Genomic DNA, 15,300 nt, shown 5'->3' with positions numbered 1-15,300 from the left:
TCAATCGTTCATAAAACTTTTCTACGAACTGGGTGTCTCAAATCGTTTCATACTTTAAAACGTAAATTTGAAGACTAAGGTAGGTCCTGAAACTCGCGAAATTTCATTTCTTATAAACTATCTTTAAAATACCTATAAACAAATTTGAAAAGAATTGAAATTTCACGAGTTCAGGACCTTCTTTATAGCCTCCCAATTCACGTTGTAACGTTTCAAACTATACGGTAAGCCGAGTTGTGAGAAAAGTTTTACAAACAAAACCTCTTCGCCGCCACTTTCGCATCACCTTAAGACCAACATCGAAGTATTCACTCAAGATTTTCATTCTGGAAATCCGGGGGAAATGTTTGGAAATCACCAAAACATTGGCACAATTTCAAGACCGATCGTTGCTTATTCCCGAATTGTGGCGCATCATTTTCATCGATTTCGAAGTGAACAGTCCCTCGACCAAGACCAAGACCATCATAGTTTTGGTCTTGGTCCGCATCCGCTGGCCGCTACCATCGACCACGACCGAAGCTCGCGATTCCCGACTCGTTGGTTTTCTCTCGATCGTGCTCAATTAGAAACTGGACCGCGCACTCTTAACGAGAAGTGCAGACTTATTTGACACGCCGCTTTGACCGCAGGGCCGCGCCTGCGAGTCGAGGGTGTCCCGGGTGTCCCTGGTGTCCCGGGTGTCCCGCTGGCGTATAAATAGAGGCCCAAGTTTGCCGCGAACTGCGGCCCTACGGGCGGAGTTATTTTCGAGGCGCGCCTCGCCTTCCTCGCGCGGCGCACGCTCTGCCGCTTCTCGCTCAGTCCCGAGGAGTTTTGCCCCTCGGCCGGAGCGCGTTCCATGCCCGGAAAACGAAGCGCGATTAAACAAAGGTGGAGTGCGGCGGACCGCTCGCGGAAACGACCCGGCCCGGGCGCCGGCGACGGAATCGGAAGCCGACGGACCCTTTCGGTTTCTTCGGGTCTTGTCCCCTCTTCGACCTTAAGCGCATGCATGGATGTGACCTTTGTAGGAGTACGTGACTGCGGGGATGTAGCGGGGGGGTCGGGGCGAAGATATAGACTTCAAAGGTGCTCGATCCCAGGAGTGGAGGACGCGGAGTGGGAAGAGGCCGGTGACCCTCGCGGGTGGACGAAGCCATGAAGAGTGGGTACCTCCGTTGGCGAGGGTGGATTTCTTTGGAATGTTGGCAACGAAGCAGGCGCCACTAGACGGCGGGGGGCACCTGTAATAATCGGCTTTGGATTCGTTCTTCGAAGCTCCTAGACCTCGGACGCAAACAGCGGACCTTCGCGCGTATAGAAAATTAATCGGCACTTCGGGAGTAAATAATGAGAAAATCTTTATACGCGGAGAAACGTGACATTTCCCTCGTTGGATGATGAAGTTTAGTGGAGACGTTCGCCGGGACCTGTCGAAAATGCAACAACGATCGACGGGTCCTCGACACGGTGAAGTTAACCCTTTGCCATTCGCGTTGCCAGAGGTGATCGAGAGTCACCTCTCCAGGGCAAGGGGTTAATCTTTGTCCCCCAACCGTAAACGTTTACCCTTTCGCGAGACGTATTTTGCTCCATACCCTGCCGGAGAAGCAAGAATTTCTTGTACACCCGTCTCCCCGGACCCTCGTTTCGGGAATTTTATTCCTAAAATAAATTTATTCCATGTAGAAACAACTTAATGGTATACCATTAACTTATAAATCTAGGTAGGCGACATTACACAGTTGCGCAATATTTATATTAACGTATTACTGGAAAGAAAGAAACGGTAACGGTCTCTGTTATTTTCCTCGTGAAATCCGAAGCCGGGTCTCGTAAATCTCCCGTCGGAGAAGGTACGCGCCACTATATCCCCGAGAAAACTCGGAAACCATAGGAGACCGTTTTTCCTCTGTTCTAGCCAAGGAATGGGATCGGAGCGTGGCCTAGGTCCAGGTCCAGAACCTTCGAGACCAGTCGGCGAAGATGTTCAGTTCCCTGCGACTGGCGACTATGCGCTCGCACAAGAGTCGCGCCCGCCCCGGGAGCGTGGCCACTTCGGCGAGCTCGGACTCCACGGTCAGGTCGGACGACGCGTCCGGACAGCAGCAGCAGCTTCACCAACACAACTTCATCATCCTGGATGAGGTGGACGGCAGCGCGGCGTGTCCGCAAAGTGTATCCTCGAAGGTGGCCCAGGTCAGGGTCGAAAGGGAAGGTGGCAGCCTCGGGGTGACTCTGCGCGGGGGAGTCGCGAAGGCGCTGGTGGTCATCGGAGTCAAGGCGGACGGTCCGGCCGCCAGGGAGGGTCGGGTCAGACCCGGCGATAGACTTTTGGCGGTCGACGACACGGAACTCAGGGGTCTTACCCTGGCCGAAGCCCAGAGGGCTCTTAGGAGGACCTCCGACGCCCCGATCACGTCCTTGACCATTGAATACGACGTGGCGAACATGGAGGAGACGCGCGCCGCCACCTCGGGTCCGCTGTTGGTTCAGCTGGAGCGCGGCTTGTCGGGTACCCGTTCATGCCATCATTCGTTACCTTACGGTGAAGTGAAACCCCCTTCAAATCAGTCGATTCGAATACAACACTTTTTTTTAAGGGTGTTAGACCAAACTGTCCGAAACTTTGATACATCACTCCTGATCGTCTAAGAATTGTCCTGACACATTGAAAATTTGGATTTTTGGACAACATCTTTTTAACTTAGCCCACACCAGAACCAAAATGGCATCGAGCATATTTCGATCCATGTACAATTATCGAAGGCTCTGATATGAAAAACGAAAGGGTCAGGACAACTTTACGACAATTTAGAACACTCTGGTAATCGATAAACTCGCATTTGAACGAGATAAAGGTAATAATTTGAATTTTTGGACAACATTTTTTAACTTAGCCCACACCAGAACCAAAATGGCATCGAGCATATTTCGATCCATGTACAATTATCGAAGGCTCTGATATGAAAAACGAAAGGGTCAGGACAATTTTACGACAATTTAGAACACTCTGGTAATCGATAAACTCGCATTTAAACGAGATAAAGGTAAAAAAAGTGTTGTATGGGCTTCTATGCTAAAACGATGGGAATACGAGGTCTTGGCGTGAAAATTGAATTGACCTGGAAATCACAGATGGCGCAGGGTGTCCCTCTGCAGCCAATTAGGGCCCCAGAAAGCATGAATTCAGAGGATTTCTGGAGTTTTACTTCGATTTCGTGATGTTTATTGTACAAAAACGACAGGTGGGGTATGCCATTTGGTACAATATCCAATATAATTCGATACAGCTGTCAATATAAAAACGAACGTTGGCAACGTAGGCATTTAGAAAAATCTTCTTTATCGACGTTGATCAAGTTCCTCGACGTGTTTCACTTCATCTTAAGCCGAAGGAAAAATTTCCTTTCTACAAGATCGAAGAAGAAAAAAAAAAATTCATTCATTTAAGGTGACGTGAAAATGGCATCCAAGAGGTTTTGTTTATCAAATTCTTCGCCGAATTGGATTGGTCGAATTGTGTTAAACTTTGCAACGTGAATATGAAGACTATAAAGAAGGTCTTGATATTCATGAAATTTGAATTTTTTTTTTAGATTTGTTTATAGGTATTTTTTAGATTTTGTAGTAGAAATGAAATTTCATGGGCGTCAGGTTCTTTTTTATGGACTCCATATTCGCGTTGTAAAATTTGAAACGTTTCGGTACACCCAGTTCAGCGAAAAGTTCCATGAACGATCCCTCAAATGCTACTTTCACAGCCCCTTAAGGGGATGTGAAAACGACATCCGAGAGCTCAATTGTTCATAAAACTTTTCTACGAACTGGGTGTCTCAAATCGTTTCATACTTTAAAACGTGAATGTGAAGACCCTAAGGTAGGTCCTGAAACTCGTGAAGTTTCATTTTTTATAAACTATTTTTAAAATATCTATAATCAAATTTGAAAAGAATTGAAATTTCATGAGTTTCAGGACCTTCATTATAGTCTACCTATTCACGTTGTAAAGTTTCAAACTATTTGGTAAACCGAATTAGGAGAAATGTTTTATAAACAAAACCTCTTCGACGCCACTTTCACGTCACCTTAAGGTGATATGAAAGGGTCATTCAATATATATAAAAAAATATAAATATTGATAGAACTTTTCTGCAAACGGGTCACCGAATCATTTGAAAGTTCAGCACGTGATTTTTGAGGCCCTAAGGAAGAACGATATGCGATGTGCGTGAAATTTCATTTTCCCAAAAAGTATGTGTCCTTGGTTCTAGTCTAGGACGAATGAAAATTCTTTTTTTTTTTTTAAATTAAATTTCATGGGCATCGCCTTCTTCCTTAAAGCTTTCATGACAAGTGCTAAAGTTTCAAATTATTCGATGCACCCAGTTTGGAGAAAAGTTTTATAAATATTTTGACGTTTTGATATATTGAGGTAACCGAATTTTAATTCACACGAGCAAATTAGTTTGCTTCGGTTAACGAAAGTGTTTTGATTAAATCGTTTTGTCTATTTTAGCCCATTTTTAAGTCAATGAACTTAATATTTTAGTTAAATGTACCAAATTACTTTAATGTTTGGGGTAACCTACCACATTTAATTCGGTTGTCCGTATAATAACCATATTGCATGGTTTAATTCAGAAAAATTTCATTAATTCACCCAAATATTTTTTGCGTGTAGGCGAAATTAGTTACGTGTGGTAATCTCAATTGCTTTTTGCTCAAGAAATTTCATGACTCCAGTAAAACTGATTTTCTAAAAATCATCGGTGTTGCAGTCTAAACAATGGCAAGCTATTAAGTAGAAACGATTTTTCGAAAAGAATTTCATGTATAAAATTGCTCTCAAGTATTGAAAATATTAATGGAAATTCTGTTACATTTTGGATAGAATATTTTATTGAATTCAAACAATTTAATATTTGATACAAAAAATAATTAACGGCGAATAAATATTATTTGAAGTCGTTGCAAAACAGTACTCAATGGTAACTAACAGAGGTTTGAGAAAAAGCGTCAGATACACCGGTAATTTTATTAAGTTTTAGGTTATTACGAGAATATTATTCATTCTTTCAAAGTCATTCGCTCTTTGAAGTAAATTAACTTTTCGTTCCAACACGTTTATCAATAGAAAATGTAACGATAATCAGTCAAACAAACTTAGTGCAGCTGAGCTTAAGAAAATGGAGTATTGTTTGTAATTAGTCTTAATTACATTTGATCATACATTGTTGGGAATAGCCAGGAAAGATCTATCCGACACGTGAGTTTCAATTTTTCTAGAAACTACTTTTTACGCCCAGTTCAAAGATTAGTCAATTAAGGGATGAGTAGATTATGAAATACATTTCAATCAAAGTAAGTTTACAGAATGAAAAATAGAGGAGATATTTCCCTACAGGGCTGTCTTATTTAATGCTTTACGGAAACATTAACATAAAGAAAGTTTGAACATGTTTCAAAATGGCGGATTCATGAGGGCTGGAAATCTCTGATTCTTTTTCACGGAGTACACCGAGGGACATAAATGCTATTCGATCGTATATTGGCAGCACAACATCCGTAAAGAAAGGGATGTCATAATTCATCGTCAAATGTCATAAGATTATTATATGTTATATTTTGTTTACTACTCGTATGAAAAAATGTGACTTTAATTCATACGCGCATATACATTATCAGTCATTGTTTGCTAGTCGANATAAAATTGCGTGATTTTTTTTTATTAAATGTATGAAAAATTAACATTATTTTAAGGTAACTGAAATTATAACATTAATATAACATGGTACATAACATGTTACCTTACCGAGTGGGAAATAATAACAAACATCTAACTTCCATGTTACTTTTATGCTACATAATACGTTAGCCTCGAAAATGTAACATTTACCTAACAGTTATATAACAGTGTTCTGTAGGTACGTATTTGCATTGAAATCGTGTTCATCGTAAAACGGTCACCTCAGAATCCTAACCTCGTCGACGGGTCAATTTCCGGAGAGTGATATCCTGTTTCATAGTGCATCGGTCATAAATTCACCGGCTGACTCATTTCGTGAATACCTATTTTCTTTGTATCGTTGTTCTTGTTAGCAAATTTGACATGCTTCATAGAATATCGATTGGGAATTTTATACGATTTCCTCACCACTGACGTCAAAATTCAATATGGCGAACGTGGCATCAGTGGAACCTTAAACCGAATGTATGTAAACATTGATCGTCCGTAAATGGTTAAATTCTCTGTAAAACGTCTAATAAAATACCATATAAAGAAATATTTCCTGTACCTTTTCATTCTCTTGTAATGTCACCTCGATTACCCACTGAACACTGTTATGTAACTGTTAGGTAAATGTTACGTTTTCGAAGCTAACATGTTATGTAGCATAACAATAACAAGTAAGTTAGATGTTTGTGATTATTTCCCACTCAATAAAGTAACATGTTATGTAACATGTATTAATGTTATAAGTTCAGTTACCTTAAAATAATATTAATTTTTCAAACATTTAATAAAAAATAATGCAATATTATAAAAAAATATGCAATTTTTTATTTTGTATTATTTTGTGGCACTTCGCAATAGTTAGGTATTATATATTAAATCAGACTTTAAATGAAATTATGTGAATGATAAACTATCTGATTTTATGTAAACACTATGATTTAATTCGTCTAGCAAACAATTACTGATAATGCGTATGCGAGCACGAATTAAAATCACATTTCTTCATACGAGTAGTAAACAACATATGACATATAATAATCTTATGACATTTGACGATAAATTATGACAATGGCGATAACGATGATGCAGTAAAATGGATGACAGTTAGCACCAATGTAGTTCTCTTTTGTTACAAATATGTGCTGTATATACACAGTAATATCAGGACAGTAACACAATGTAAGATAAGAGTAACAAAGTTATGCTACATTTGTATGGATATGATAGTAACAAATGTTATGTAACCTGTTAATTCCATGTTACATAACTGTTAAGCCACTGAATTCTAACAAATGTCATGTAACTAGTTATCTCTATGTTACGTAACTGTTAGGTTAGTACATTGTAACAAACGTAATGTTATTTGTTAGTTTTAATTTACATAACTATTAGGTTTGGTGTTCAGTGAGTACAAGCAACACCTTCAAGACTCATTTCATGATTTTTTATGAGGCAAACTTAACGGAAATTTTGCATCGCTTAGTCTATCCGGATGCATGAATCGATGTATATACTTATTAACGCGTTAACATCTACAGGAGAACTCGGATTGACGGTGCGAGAAACCCCGAGCGGAGTTTACATCGAAAGTCTTCGTCCCGCAAGTACCGCGGATCGTTGCGGGGCCTTGCAACCAGGTGACCGACTCCTGGCAGTGGACGACACGGCGGTCCAGGACGCCATAGGAGCCGCAAAATTGCTCAGGAACACTTCGGAGAACTGCCGGATAGCAAAGCTGCAGATCTTGCCGAGACCCCCGAGCGCATCCACGAGAACGGTCAAAAGAAGGGCTCAACCGCAGGCTCAACAGAATTCCAACCAAACGTTGTACACGAAGGAGAGCCTCACCGTCATCCTGAGGCCCGATCACAGAGGGTTAGGCCTAGCTTTGAGACCGTCGGAGGACCGGATGAACTACGTCGTGGATTTGCTGGAGGCCGGCGGTCCCGCCGAGAGAAGCGGCGTTCTGCTTCCCGGCGACAAGGTGATTGCCGTCAACCGGAGAATACTTCGCGACCTGCAGCCTGCGGAGGTTGCCGCGATTTTGGACTCCTCCCAGGTATTGAAATGCCTAAGATTATTATTCAATATCGAATACCTTTGAGATGTCTATTAAAAATTCATCGTCCATCTAACCAGGACTGTTTCTGGTAAGGGTGCAAAAAGTGCCCCCGCATATAGACGGTCAAACCGAAGGGCGGCCGCAAACCGTTAATTATATGTCAAATTTTGGTTAATAAGAATAATAATCGAAACCTTTTGGCGATAAATAACCTTACGGATGAACAAAATTCAATCAGATTCATCTTATAAGTGATCGTTCTAACCCTACTCATGTAGAAGAATAAGCTATCTTTATATGTATTGATATAAAGGTAAACGCTGCATATGAAATTCTTAATTAAATAATATTAAATTAATAAGGGCGGAAATTTTGTTTTTGCACCTGAACTAATTCGGAAACGGCCTAACTTTTTATGTCCTGCGTCAGCTTTGATGAAGAATGGACATCAATGAGATTTCTCGATATTATCTTTTCGTGCACAACGGATGTTATTACTTTAGTTCCCAGTGAACACTGTTATATAACTGTTGGGTAAATGTTACGTTTTCGAAACTAACATGTTATGTAGCATAAAAGTAACATGGAAGTTAGATGTTAGTTATTATTTCCCACTCAGTAAGGTAAAATGTTATGCAACATGTTATATTAATGTTAGAATTTCAATTAATTTAAAATAATATTAATTTTTCATACATTTAATAAAAAAGATCATGCAATTTTATCCAAAATTATATAATTTTTTATTTTTAATTATTTTTTGGTACTTGACAATAGTTAGATATGAAATGACAAATCAGACTTTCAACGAAATTATGTAACGATAAAATATCTAATTTTACTTAAAGACAATTAGGATTTCATTCGACTAGCAAACAATGACTGATAATGTATATGCGCGTGTGAATTAAAGTCACATTTTTTCATACGAGTAGTAAACAAAATATGACATATATTAATCTTATGACATTTGACGATGAATTATGATAATGACGACGACGATGATGTAATAAAAGAAATGACAGCACCAATGTAGTTCTGTTTTGTTACAAATATGTGCTGCATATACACAGTAATATCAGGACAGTAACATAATGTAAGATGAGAGTAACAAAGTTATGCTACATTTATATGGATATGATAGTAACAAATATTATGTAACCTGTTAGCTCCATGTTACATAACTGTTAAGTTACTGAATTGTAACAAATGTCATGTAACTAGTAAGCTCTATGTTACGTAACTGTTAGGTTTGCTATTCAGTGGGTATGGATATAAAGGTAAATGCTGCATATGAAATTCTTAATTAAATAATATTAAATTAATAAGGGCGGCAATTTTGTTTTTGCACCTGAACTAATTCGGAAACGGCCCCACTTTTTATGTCCTGCGTCAGCTTTGACGAAGAATGGACATGAATGAGATTTCTCGATATTATCTTTTCGTGCACAACGGATGTTATTACTTTAGTTACTGCTTTACTTTTCAATGACTAAGTAGTTCGTACTACTTGAGTTACTCCTAGGAATAGAATAATAAGCATTGCTTTTCCACAGCAGGTAGAATTAGTGACGGAATACAAAGTGGGCGGTCCAGTTGTGCCCAGTTCGGGGGTATTCACGGTGCGAGTTGCGCGGCCTCTTGGAGGTCAGCCAGATTTGGGATTAACGGTGAACGAAGAGTTGGTGATCTCCGAAGTGCGACGCGGTTCCTTGTCGTACCGGACGGGGAGTTTGGCTCCTGGAGACAGACTTTTGGCCATCGATGGACAGAAACTGGATCCGGGCGATCTCAGGCAGGCTGCACAATTGTTGCACAGACCTGGAAGTTCGGTGGTTGCATTGACAGTAAGGAAACCGGACACCTCTTCGGATACAAGGTGAATCTAGATACTAAATTAAATCGTTTTAATCTATGGCTGTAACGTTAAAAATAAAGTTACGTTTACCGTTACAATAGAAGATACTTTCCGTCTAAAAGACGAATATTCTTGTAGAGAACCCAGCATAGGAAGCGACACCATACAGCCACAGTACCCTGCCGGCATTCTGCGTTCAGCTAGGGAGAGTCTTCCGAGTGTCGACAGCGCCGTAGACTCCTGGGGAGACATGGGCGAAGGCAATGGAACCGGTCCCGAAATCCTAAGGCTCTGGGATACGGCCTCTGTTGACAGCGGCCAGCCCGAATTACCTATACCTACGTATCCATGGTATGTATCGTTACATTTCTAATTGTTACAAGCTGGAACCCAACAGCAATATCCTCAGAAAAACCTGTTCTTAAGGTGAAGTGAAACCCCCTTCAAATCAGTCGATTCGAATACAACACTTTTTTTTAAGGGTATTAGACCAAACTGTCCGAAACTTTGACACATCACTCCTGATCATCTAAGAATTGTCCTGACACATTAAAAATGTGGATTTTTTGACAACATTTTTTAACTTAGCCCACACCAGAACCAAAATGGCGTCGAGCTCTCATATTTCCATCGATATACAATTATCGAAGGCTCTGATATGAGAAACGAAAGGGTCAGGACAATTTTACAACAAGTTAGAACATTCTGGTAATCGATAAACTCGCATTTGAACGAGATAAAGATAAAAAAAAGTGTTGTATGGGCTTCTATGCTAAAACGATGGGAATACGAGGTCTTGGCGTGAAGATTTAATTGACCTGGAAATCAGAGATGGCCCAGGGTGTCCCTCTGCAGTCAATTAGGGCCCCAGAAAGCATGAATTCAGAGGATTTCTGGAGTTTTACTTCGATTTCTTGATATTTATTGTACAAAAACGACAGGTGGAATATGCCATTTGGTACAATATCCAATATAATTCGACACAACTGCCAAAATAAAAACAAACGTCGGCAACGTAGGCATTTAGAAAAATCTTCTCTATCGACGTCGATCAAGTTCCTCGACGTGTTTCACTTCACCTTAACAGATATTGCTATCCAACGTATTTTCCAGAGGTGGAAGCTTTGTGAAAATATCTTTTTGTTTTATGAGTACATACAAGATTTGATTAGCGGTTTCTAAAGTCGATATTTACGGAGGTATAATTTCTACTTTTTAGTTCCCCCGGGCGTAGCGGATCCGATAGATCCCAACAAATTGTGCACGTCTCCTTGCACAAGGATCCAGTTTACGAAGACTTCGGTTTTTCCGTGTCCGATGGTTTGTACGAACGAGGAGTGTACATCAATCGTCTGAGGCCTGGTGGACCCTGTGACGGAGTATTACGGCCTTATGACAGAATTCTCAGAGTAAACGAGGCCAGTACAGAGGACTGCGACTGCTGCTTGGCGGTACCACTTATAGCGGCAGCAGGTCCCCGATTGGACCTGACCATAGTAAGACCACTCTCGCCTCAGAACATAACGAAAACTCTCTAAAGTCGCATACATACGTTATTTATTTATGCCGGCCGGTACATTCGAACAATCCCTATGCTGCTATTATATTTTTGTACGCATGCGTTTATTTATAAAAATAAATGTATTATAGATTGCTTCAGTTATGGAACGCCACACTCCACGCGCGGCACACATACAATACTTAAGCACTCCCTCACACACGCACACACACACGTCTGTACAAAGTGGAGTATTCTTTACTTTCTAGTAAAATGTGCCTTAATCGTAACATGTAAATTTAATTACTTCATTTCCCGTAATAATTACTTACGCATTCCCCCTCTGCATAAGAGAAACAATGACTTTTATGCGACAATTATTGCGATACAGAAAATTTTGCAATAGATGTTTACAGAACGTGTTGCAGGATGGAGAATAGCTATGAAATAGGGGCAGAATACTGCTTTCTGTCAACGTATTTTCTGAAGAACATAAACGCAAGATAGTGCTCATCTTACGAACACGTTCGACTAGCTCCGATCGATCCAGCAATCAGCAATTGTCGAATACTTCAAGAATAATTTCGTAATCATAAATGACACCTTACCAGCAGGTTTTGTCATAACCACAAATTGTATATAGGATAATGCTAACACGTTTCAGGATTGAAACTTATCCGACTGCGAATGTCGGTAACATTTCAGTTTCCAGATCGGTAAACATTAAGTCAATACCTTAAATGAGATTTCACATTTTTTAAATAATTGTCACTGGATACTAGACGACCTATAATTACACTCTGATGTTAAAGTAGCACCGTACAGGATCCTATTGCGTGTTAGAGGTGTCCAGTCTTCGATAGGTCTTACTTAAGCCATTGTAATAACATTGATACTTAAACAGAAATCACTCGTCATCGCAGTTTGTTCACCACAATGTATGATACTCGCCACCGTATCTTTGTGCCAAACCGATTATCAAAAAAACATTTCGTTCCCAATATGAGTCTTATCAATCAAAAGAAATTGAACGCCTTTACCTTTTCCAAAGGCACATAGCGTTTCTTGATCCTAATAACAAGTTTCGTGAATGAAACTCGTACTGGTTCTTCCTTGAAAGTAATTTACAACAAATTTGAGACTAGACAGCATACCATTGTGCCTTTTTACTGTTAGTCCAACCATTCACTTTATAGGAACTACCACCATTTTGGATATGCAACGCATTCGATGGAAGAAGAGGTTCTTGCAGCTTGACTTGTCGTTGATCATATTTAGCCTTATTATAAAACAATACACCCATAATGGCCATTGTCATTCCAAAAACATTCAATCCAGTCACTGGATTACCTAATATGAACAAAGTTACCGCAATAACAAATATTCGCTTACTTGCATTTGCTACGGCATAAGTAAGTGGCGTTACAATAGATAAAACGGAAAAGGCTACTATGTTCTGAATCCAATTGAGTACGCCATCTAGAACCAGCAATGCCACGACTTTGTGATTTAATCCCGTTGGACCATTAAGAACCGGATCATGTAATAAACTTCGCGCGTCATAAATCAACCAAATAGGCAAAAACATAATTAGGGCCAAACGTCCAAGGATGAACAGAAGCCTTAAGTGATGAACACCAGTTTCGTGAAGTACCTGCAACGATACAAGAAGTGAGTACAAAGGTTTACACATTATAATTATGGATACGATATTCGATACCTTCTTAGAATAAATATGTTGCAAGGAAAATCCCATAGTCGACACCAGAGCGCTGAGGAGTCCCGTCATATTAAAGCTAAGTTCAGTCAGGGTAGCAATGGCGACTCCACCGATGATGGGTACCAAGCTCATGTAGACTCTGTAGGTCTGCTTCTCCTTCAAGATCACTCTCGAAAGGATGACCGTGAAAAGAGGCATCGTAGCCTTCACTGGGACAGAGCCAAACCTTAGTTAACGCGCAGACTTCTCAAGGACCTAACAAGTAGAATCCGTATAACTAAGCCTTAAATAAAGCTGATACGAGTTTCGGGAGAAACTCAAAGAAGAACTCGAGAAACCTAAATCGAAGACTCAACGTGTTATCGTTAAAATACTGCCGATTATGAATCGCATACCGGTATGTGCATACGAGACAGGGACCTTCCATATGCTGACGTGGCTAAATACGTTGGACATAAATTTGCCAATGGCCAACGGCACTATCAACCGATAGTAATAGCCCCAGGTTATTTCGGACGTAGCCTTGCGAACGCCCCAGAGGTCGAAAAATGGTCCCGAATAAACGGTGATAGAGGTTAGTTGAACCATCGTAACTGTCATCGGGTACGGGAAGTCGGACAGCAACATCTTCCCGACCACGTTGCTGCTGCTCGATGTCAAATACCATAATATACACAGGAACAGTATCGTTAGCACTTCTCGATTAACCCGTCTATCTGCCATAATCGTACGAGTGGAAATACGACGTATCACTCGCGTCGGACGCGTTTGCTTTTCCGCACTACCAAACAATGCGTGCAATCACGCGATCTCGGTTAATGGCGCCTGAGTCGATTAGCCGCGATTAGTTGAGACCACGACCGCGGTTCGAACACATGCGCTTAAATCTCCGCAAATTTCACCTCCAGCTGTCGCTCGTTTCGTCCAACGTGGACTCGGCTTGCCGCCTCTGGTTCCCCTACCTTTCCTTCCTAGAGACTTATTCTATATTATAAAAATTACTAGAAAAATCAAAGTCGTCTTTATTCCCCAAAAAAATCGAAACTCGTAATTTACAATACGACACTTTCTTTTAAAAATACCACGTGAAGACCCGTGATATTCCTAAATAGTAATTTCGCTTCTTTGATTTACCAGAATGAAGATATCTTTGATATTGCTTTCAAAAGAGTAGAGAAATGCTTAGCGATTATTATGTAAATTGAGCGCGCTCAATATAAAAATAATGTAAATTAGCACATTGTAGAACATCGTCATCCGAAACATGTGGCATTGGTGTTGAAAATAGGATGTGAATAACCGGCAATAAAAACTTTTTAATGAAAAAACCGACTTCAAAAAGACACTATAAAGTAAAAAATGTACAAACTACTGTAGACCTCTAAGTATTTTTTCGCTTGGAAAGTTGTAGCCGGCACAAGAAAGAAACAAAGTGTATCGGTGTCTTCAATTTTATATTCCGTTACCTTTTATTTCTTTTTTCTTTTTGAGCCGACTTCAAATTTTCCAAGCAAAAAATACTTAGAAATCTACAGTAATTAGTAGACAAGTAGTCTGTAGATCATTATTTTACTTTCTAGTGAATTTTTTAAGTCGGTTTTTTATTAAAGTTTTTTTTTTTCATTTTCAATTGTTAACACCTTTCATAAAGGTTATAAAATTGCAACGATATAAGATAAACGGAAGTCAGTTATAAGAAAATATAACGCAATCACGGTGCGATTACTGTCAACCGTTGTCTATCTAGAAAAGTATTCCATTTACAATTTGCTACAATAGAATACTTAATTAATTATTTCAAATGCGGAAGACAATAAAGTATTAAATTAAACGTTTTTCGCATTTTTTAAAACCATTTACAGCTTAGTGAATGAATTTATTATGCAAATAGATACAGATATAGAATTCAACATAAGAAAAAGCACACATATACAAGTGCACCAGATTTAGACAGTATATAACAATGAGCTAAAAAGTGCGAAAGGTAGTCAATAGACTACTTAATTGTAGTAGAATGGTAATAAACTATTCAATTCATTGTTTATTACATTTTTCACCATTACTCAGTTATTTCAATATAATTATTCTCTCGTAAAAAATTCGAAATGGAATCCTTTCCTATTATAATTCAGCAATAATTAGTCTAATTAGTATTAAGTCTCTTTCTCTTTCTAAACGTTACAGAAAGTTCTTACTGCGCAAGTATATAACACTGTAGCATATGTTGTGGCTGCCCTGTTTCGTGAATACGAAAAAACTACAAAAAGAGTTCAGAAAAAAATGCACCAAATTAATATTCATTCAAAATGAATAAATTTCTCAGTGAAAAACAAGTTTCTGCATATGTTTTTTTAACATTCATCCTATAGCTTAAATTTCGTACATCAAGACCTCTATGCAGGTACAGCACACGAAGCAAGACATTTCGCCGTTGCCGTTT

The 15,300-nt window shown here is 39.5% G+C and overlaps 2 protein-coding genes across 4 annotated transcripts; one reads left to right on the top strand and one right to left on the bottom strand.

Moving 5' to 3' along the window:
- The first annotated feature begins 827 nt into the window (after positions 1-827).
- On the top strand, positions 828-11,213 carry LOC105694727 (glutamate receptor-interacting protein 2). 3 transcript variants are annotated; one of them, XM_012415654.1, is made up of 6 exons: positions 828-1,147; positions 1,904-2,497; positions 7,261-7,781; positions 9,341-9,663; positions 9,781-9,993; positions 10,862-11,213. In XM_012415654.1, the coding sequence occupies exons 2-6, from the start codon at positions 1,969-1,971 to the stop codon at positions 11,178-11,180; spliced, it is 1,905 nt and encodes a 634-aa protein (XP_012271077.1). In that variant the 5' UTR covers positions 828-1,147; positions 1,904-1,968; the 3' UTR covers positions 11,181-11,213. The 3 variants fall into 3 exon arrangements, with proteins under 3 accessions (XP_012271077.1, XP_012271079.1, XP_012271078.1); XM_012415656.1 differs by having other exon boundaries at positions 828-1,228; XM_012415655.1 differs by lacking the exon at positions 828-1,147 and adding an exon at positions 1,715-1,838.
- LOC105694729 (solute carrier family 35 member E1 homolog) lies at positions 11,183-13,794 on the bottom strand. The gene is made up of 3 exons (XM_012415658.2): positions 13,256-13,794; positions 12,861-13,069; positions 11,183-12,794 (listed from the first exon to the last, which is right to left on the bottom strand). The coding sequence occupies exons 1-3, from the start codon at positions 13,581-13,583 to the stop codon at positions 12,282-12,284; spliced, it is 1,050 nt and encodes a 349-aa protein (XP_012271081.1). The 5' UTR covers positions 13,584-13,794; the 3' UTR covers positions 11,183-12,281.
- Positions 13,795-15,300: the final 1,506 nt, after the last annotated feature.

Source organism: Orussus abietinus, unplaced genomic scaffold (assembly GCF_000612105.2).
Source record: "Orussus abietinus isolate OABI.00-Male unplaced genomic scaffold, Oabi_2.0 scaffold312, whole genome shotgun sequence".
Classification (NCBI taxonomy): domain Eukaryota; kingdom Metazoa; phylum Arthropoda; class Insecta; order Hymenoptera; family Orussidae; genus Orussus; species Orussus abietinus.
Note: the sequence above shows the minus strand (reverse complement) of the source record. Positions and strands in the feature narration are given on the sequence as shown.